General features: G+C 32.7%; 1 protein-coding gene across 1 annotated transcript; it reads left to right on the top strand.

Annotated features, from left to right (window-relative positions):
* Window positions 1–4,546: 4,546 nt before the first annotated feature.
* LOC18039025 (protein HAIKU1) lies at window positions 4,547–6,932 on the top strand. The gene has a single exon (XM_006428355.2). It carries the CDS (start codon window positions 5,323–5,325, stop codon window positions 6,328–6,330), a length of 1,008 nt encoding a protein of 335 aa, XP_006428418.1. The 5' UTR covers window positions 4,547–5,322; the 3' UTR covers window positions 6,331–6,932.
* The last annotated feature ends 247 nt before the right edge of the window (window positions 6,933–7,179 follow it).

Below are 7,179 nucleotides of genomic sequence, written 5' to 3'. Positions count from 1 at the left end.
AAACTGGTTTCAACAATGGTAGAACTTTTTTAGGCCAAGCCCAGATATTCTTACCCCTAACGCCATCCGCTGTCTAAATCTTTTCAGAGCCCACTATGTCCCTTCAGAGTCTGAGAAAAGATTCCCTCATTTTCTCTGTTTCTGTACAATTTTTTTCCTTCCTTGGGTTTGGATGTGGAACTTCAACTACCATACCCAAGACGCCCAACTTATTTTACAAAGAATATTTAAAGTTAAATGGTGGTCTAAATTTGATGAGCAGTCCAAGTTATCAGAAGCCACGGTTCAAGCTTGGCTTTCTTCAAGAGGACTCCTTACTCCAAGCATCCAAGATGTCAAAGCCCAAAGCACATTTTTAGCTCAAAGAACTAAGGCCCAGTCTCTCTTGGCCAGTGCAAAGACCGAAGAAGAATATTTCAAAGTCATGCAGCAGCTTCTTGCCTCGAAATCAGAACATTCTATTGCCAGTTCTGGTTCAAGCTCTTCCGGAGAAGCTGAGCCGTTCATCTCCCTTGGAGATGAAAACGAAGATGATTGCTTCGGAATATTCTCTCTAATAAAGCATTCTTAAAGCTATTTGTATTTAAAAAAAAAAAGAGTAATTTTCTGCAATAAGTAATTTTACTATTTTATTGTAATTATTTTTAGTTGTATTTATTTTCCTTTGTAATTATCTTCTCTTTATTTACATTATTGGGTGGTCCCTTGGACACAAGTGAGAGCGCACATGTCTCTTCACCCAACTTTTGTTTTTTCTCTTAAAGTCAAAAGCATCGTAAAAACATTTTACCAAGGCTAAAGGTCTCAACCACGTAAAGTTTCTCGGAAGTCTCCAAAGCAATTGATACTTTTCATGATGTTGTCCTCCAGCTGCACATGAAGTTAAAAATCATAAAGAAGATGTTGTCCCTTACATGAGGGGGAGGACCCGCTCCACCAACCGCACATGTGAATCAACAGTATCATTTCTATTTTGTAAGAAGCATTTGTTATATAAAGAAGGAGATGAAGACTAAGACTCGTCACTTCTCCTGGAGCCAAAAAATTGTAAAATCTCTCTCTCTCTCTCTCTCTCTCTCGGGAAATCTGGAACAAGATATCAAGGAAATATTTTCCTATCTTGTAATTTTCCCTTTCTTCAAAAGCTGTAACTCATTTTCTGGATTCAAGCAATTTAACCTGTAAGTGTTAAATTCAATTTGTAATTTAAAGTTCAAATGAATGTTTAAATTTCTGAAATTAATTTAAAATTCTTAATTTTCATAAACCTGCTACGTTCCTCTAAGGCAAAAAGACCGGATCTCTACCCTTAGTTGTATCCTCTCTTCTCCCTCCATCCAATCAGAATACTATTTCTGGGATCCAGATCTAGTATTATCTATGAGCCTTTAGATTTTGTTGCTAGGCTTGAATAAAGAACATTAAATTATTTTAGTATATCAGCTGGAAAACAGAACGTGCGTGATATTGATCTGTTCTAAGTCAGATCTGGTCACAAAGGCAAATTAAGTTCTGCATCGATCTGGAAACAACGCCACGTACTAAATAAATTCTTAATTATTAATTGCAATTTGAAGTTTAAAATTTTGAATTTTGCTTAATCACTCCACACTTCGATCCTATTTTCTCACTGGTATTAGAGACCGGATCTCTGATCATATATATATATATATATATCATTTAGATTCAAACATTCAACTATATTAAGAATTCAAACTATTTTAGGTCTATTTAAATTTCAAACAAAAAATGTCATCGTAGTCATGGAAATTATTGTTTTGACTTAGTTTTTCTTAGTGTAAAGATATAGAGGTAAAATATGCACTATATTAATAATTTATTAATGGAGTTTATCAAATCCAATATATCAAAAAACTAGTAAATGTATTATTTAACCTATTATTAGGAATATACAAAGTTATTTTTAAAATCTCTAAATTTTTGCAATTTTTTTAATAATTTTCTCTTATTGTCTAATTGTACTATATGGAGGCAAGTTCTTTTATTCTAACATAACATATATTTTTGTAATATACAAATAATTATTACATTGTAGATGTAAGTTTCTTAAAACGAGATATAGGAAAAATATAACTTATTACAATGCAGAGTTTATTCTTATTTATAACTTGCCTAAATTAGGGCAAAAAATCTTTATAACCAAATGAAAGTTATTCTTATATAAAGTTTCACTATAGAGAGGTTTTACTATATAGTGTATATTGATGATTTGCAACTCTCGAGGCATAATTAAATAAATAAATAAGTTTAATAAATTTGCTTTGAACCATAAAATTACCATAATGGGGTCTTTTCATAGTTTTTGAATTATTAAGAGATTGAGATTTCAAGCCTATCTCACCTCATAATTAATTTAGGTTATATTTGATATTGAGATTAGACAATTAAAACTTAAAGATTACTGCATTAAAATATTTGTTAAACAATGATAAGTTAATTTGATTCACTATTTATATGATAAGAAATTTATAATAAATTTATTATATTTATTAAAATAATTATTTAAAAATTAGATTTACTGTGTAGTAATATTAAGTGTACCTTAATCCAAAAACTTATGGTGTATTTACTTTTCGGATTAGGAAATTAGAATTCAGAATTAGAATCATTGATGACATTTACTTCATAAAATAAGAATGGAAATTAAAATTGAAATCAGAATCATGGGGTTCACCTCAAATTGGGAATAGGGAATAAGAGACTAATTCCTGAGGAGATTGGAAATAAATCTCTCATTCCCATGATTACCAAATTTGCCCCCATCAGAATTTCAAAATTCTAAAACTACCTTGTATTAAATTAAAAAATATAAATATAAAAAAATAGCAAACATTTTGAACCCTCGAGGAAGCCTCCTCCGCAACCAAATCACTTGAGGAAGCCTTAATCACAGCCAAACATTTCTGGACTCCATTTCAGCATTGGGATTGAGCACTGAAGCAGCAGCTGCCCAAATCACTCCAATAGCAGCACAAAACACAGCAGCAACACCTACCGTAGTTAGAAAAACAACGGTCGTTGATGGGTCAGCAACCAATCTCGCCCGTGTCAACAACCTCCGCAAAAATTATGATGGTGATGGTTTTTTTTTTTTTTTTAGAAAATGATGCGCTGATGATTTTTTCTTTTGGGCAAAGATGATTATTAATATTCTTATTATTATTGTTATTTTTTTCGACATATATTTTTATTTTTATTCTTGTAATGTTTGTTATTATTAATACTATATTTATTTTTATTGAACTTAAGTTATTATTATTTCTTACTATTATTAACAATAAGTTTTTTAAATGATAATAACATAACAAACAATAATGATAATATTATATCTTTATTATTGCATTATTTATTATTGTTTTTGAATAATATGACAAATATTAGAATAAATAATAATAATTACAATAACAAATCAAGGGTATTTTAGTAATTTAATATAATTCATTCTGATTCCAAGATAAAATAAACACATAAATGAGAATGCAATTCATTTTTATTCTGATTCTTAATAAATAAGCTATTCTTATTTCAATTCTTTATTTTGATTTCAACTCATTCTAAAAATACCATGTATTAAATTAAAAAAATATAAATAAAAAAAAAAAAAGCAAACATTTTGAACCCTCGAGGAAGCCTCCATCTCAGTCAAATCACTTGAGAAAACCTTAATCACAGCCAAACATTTTCGGCCTCCATTACAGCATTGGGATTGAGCACTGAAGCAGAAGCTGCCTAAACAGCAACACCTACCATCATTAGAAACAGCTGATGCTAATGGGTGCCCCTGTCAGCAACCTTCACAAAAATGACGATGATGATGATTTTTTTTTTTTTTTTTTTTTGGAAACGAAGATGATGATTTTTTTTGGCAAAGATTATTATTATTCTTATTATTATTGTTATTTTTTTTGACATATACTATTATTTTAATTCTCGTCATGTTTGTTATTATTAATATCATCTTTATTATTATCGAACTTAAATTATTATTATTTCTTACTATTATATAAATTTTTTTAATGATAATAACATAGCAAACAATAATGATAATATTATATTTTTATTATTGTCATTATTTATTATTGCTTTTGAATAATATGACAAATATTATAATTGTTTTTAATAATAAGATAAATATTATAGTAAATAATAATAATTACAATAACAAATTAAGAGTATTTTAATAATTCAATACAATTTATTTCGATTTTAAAATAAAATAAATATATAAATAAAAATATAATTTATTTCAATTTAAATTTAAATAAATAAATTACTCTTATACCAATTCGTGATTTCCATTTCAGTACATTTTAATTCTAATAAGATTCCCTTTAATCCATTCTGATTCCCTTTAGCACACATACCCTTGCTACAATCATGATTTTTGAGATTCAGTCTTTACGTCAGCCCAGTTCACTCAGGTCCACACTCGGCCCCACACACAGCACAGCTCACCCACTTGCAGAAATCGTTAAATTTCATTTCTATTTTGACCATCTCAATTGCGCACGTTAGGGTTTCTTTTCCTTTTTTCTTTCTTTTATTTGATTTGATCATTAAATTTGCGCTTTCTTCAATTCTAAATATCTTCTTTGAATTTTTATTTTGTATTTTGTTTTCTCTTCTTCAAGTCAGAGGACGTAACTATTCTTTCTTTGGTAGTCTTATGTCATTAACTTTTACTTTATTGCTTACTTCTCGTGTTATAGCGTGTGAAACCGAAGAAAAAGTTGTTTGAAATTTGGCGTCATATTTTATCATTTTTTTTATACTACTTGTTCTGGTTTTGCTTTCGAGATTTGGATTTGCTGCTTGGGTTATACAAGAATCTGGGTTTTCAGTTCTTAGGGCCGACTCAATTGGACAAAGCGGAGAGAAGGGTATGTTTATTGCTGCTCATTTCTCTTTTCTAGGGTTTAATTTTGTTTCTCTTGGTGAAAACTAATCTGCTTTGGGAGCTTGATTTGTTGGGAAAAGAAAAGATTAGAAAAGCTTTTAAGTTTTGAAGTTGTTTGACTTTATACGTGTTTTAGAGAAACTAGATATTCGGTCTATAGAAGCAGGTACTAGGTTCTCTTGAAAGTTTGCTGATGCTTATTGAAGCTGAGTGTTGGTTTAGTTGTTTGAAGTTCTGCTCAACATATAGATTATTGTGAGAGATAAGTAATGCTTGAGCATCAATCCTGAAATTGGGGTCTTCTACTTCAAACTGTTCGATGGTTTAAATTTATGAGTGTTTGATTTTTTTTTTTTTTTTTTTGGAGAGTTTGTTGGGGAGGAGTTTGAATTTGTTTACTGAAAATGGATGGCTCAAAAAACCGGCATAACAATGATCATTTGGGTGTGAATAAGATGGGGAAGAATATAAGGAAGAGTCCATTGCACCAACCTAATTTTGCGGCTAATAATAATGTTGCTAATAGGCAACAACCTCAGCCGCAGGTTTACAACATAAGCAAGAATGATTTTAGGAACATTGTGCAGCAACTCACTGGTTCACCTTCACAAGAACCTTTGCCTAGGCCTCCACAAAATCCTCCGAAACCTCAAAGTATGCGGTTGCAGAAGATTCGACCACCCCCATTAGCACCCATTAACAGACCGCATGTTCCCCCTATGGTCTCTGCTCCTGCTCCAGCTCCTGCTCAGGCTCCAGCTGCTGCTCCACTTCCACCTCCAGTTCCATACAATAACGGTTTAGTTAGGCCTCCTCCTCATTATGGTCAATCAATGCCACAATTTGGACAAGTACAACCGGTGGCACCTTGGGACTTGGCGTGGAATAGTACTGCTGAATCTCCTATCTCAGCTTATATGCGAGACCTTCAAAATGCTATTGTAGATCATGGTCCAAGGGGAAACCAACGTCCACCTCATCCACCTGTACATGCCCAACAGGCACATGTTCTGGGCCAAATTCAGCCTCAGCCACCATCCTCTGGCTTACTTCCTAACCCACCTATGCCAGGTTTTCCCACTTCAAGAGTAAATGGTCCTACACCTTTGATGCCTAATCTCCCTTCTCCACAAATGAATGGACCTGGACTTTTACCCTCTCCGACTTCTCAGTTCCTCTGGCCATCTCCCACTAATTACATGAATTTGTTATCCCCACAATCACCTTATCCATTGCTTTCGCCAGGGGTTCAGTTTCCTCCACCACTAACACCCAATTTTCAATTTTCACCCGTGGCTCAATCTGGGATTTTAGGTCCGGGGCCTCAACCTCCACCATCCCCAGGCCTTGCTTTTCCATTATCACCTTCAGGGTTTTTTCCCATCTTTAGTCCGAGATGGAGGGATCAGTAGTCAAAGGTGTAACCTTGTTGTCTTCATCAGTACCTGCCAGATGAGGAGCAGGTACCTTGTTTGTGCAAAGAATTGGTCATATCTCATGGGAACTTCATTTGTGAAGATGCAATGTACAATGGTGTAAGAGGTCCCTTGAAAGTTTGTAGTCTACTTTTCCCATGTCTATTTTGTTATCTTTTTCACTTTTCCCCCTTTGTTGATACCCATATTGCAGCTTCTTTTAGTTTAAATTTTGTAACATCTGCAATGTTTTTGTGTTCTTGGAAAGTTTTACTTTAGGTATAATACAGAAGATCTGACAACTCAACTGATGACCCTTTACAGGAGTTGTATCATGAAAGACAGCCGTAGCTCGAAAGGAGTTAGAAATATAGACATTAAAATTTTATATGTAGGAAATTTAGTGAAAGGATTCTTGTGAACTTGTACCATTGTGGATTATCTCAATAACTTTCAAGTTAAATTCTTCTACAGTTAACTGGCATGTTGAAGTAACTGCCTTGGAATTGTTCTCAGTTTATTGTTCCTTGCAGTGCCCACTGCCCAGGGAATTGTTGAATAATTTCAAATTATGTTCCAAATGTTTTGGTTTGTTTGAATTGTTGTTAGTTCTTTGGTGATGTTGATGTTCGAATTGCTTACCAACTATAGGTTGAAACACTGTCACCAACACTACAGTTGCCGAGAATTAAATTTCTTCTGTTGAAGGGACTGTCAGTTGCATTGTTCTTTTTGTTTGTTGTACCTTGTTCTGCTCAATGAATCTTTGAATCTTGATTCTTGAATCATCATTTTTCACTTGTTGCAAAGCCTAGAAGAGTTACTAGATTTAAAGTTTTTGGTTGA

This window comes from Citrus clementina, unplaced genomic scaffold, assembly GCF_000493195.1.
Source record: "Citrus clementina cultivar Clemenules unplaced genomic scaffold, Citrus_clementina_v1.0 scaffold_6, whole genome shotgun sequence".
NCBI lineage: Eukaryota > Viridiplantae > Streptophyta > Magnoliopsida > Sapindales > Rutaceae > Citrus > Citrus x clementina.
This window is presented reverse-complemented; position numbering and strand designations above follow the sequence as displayed.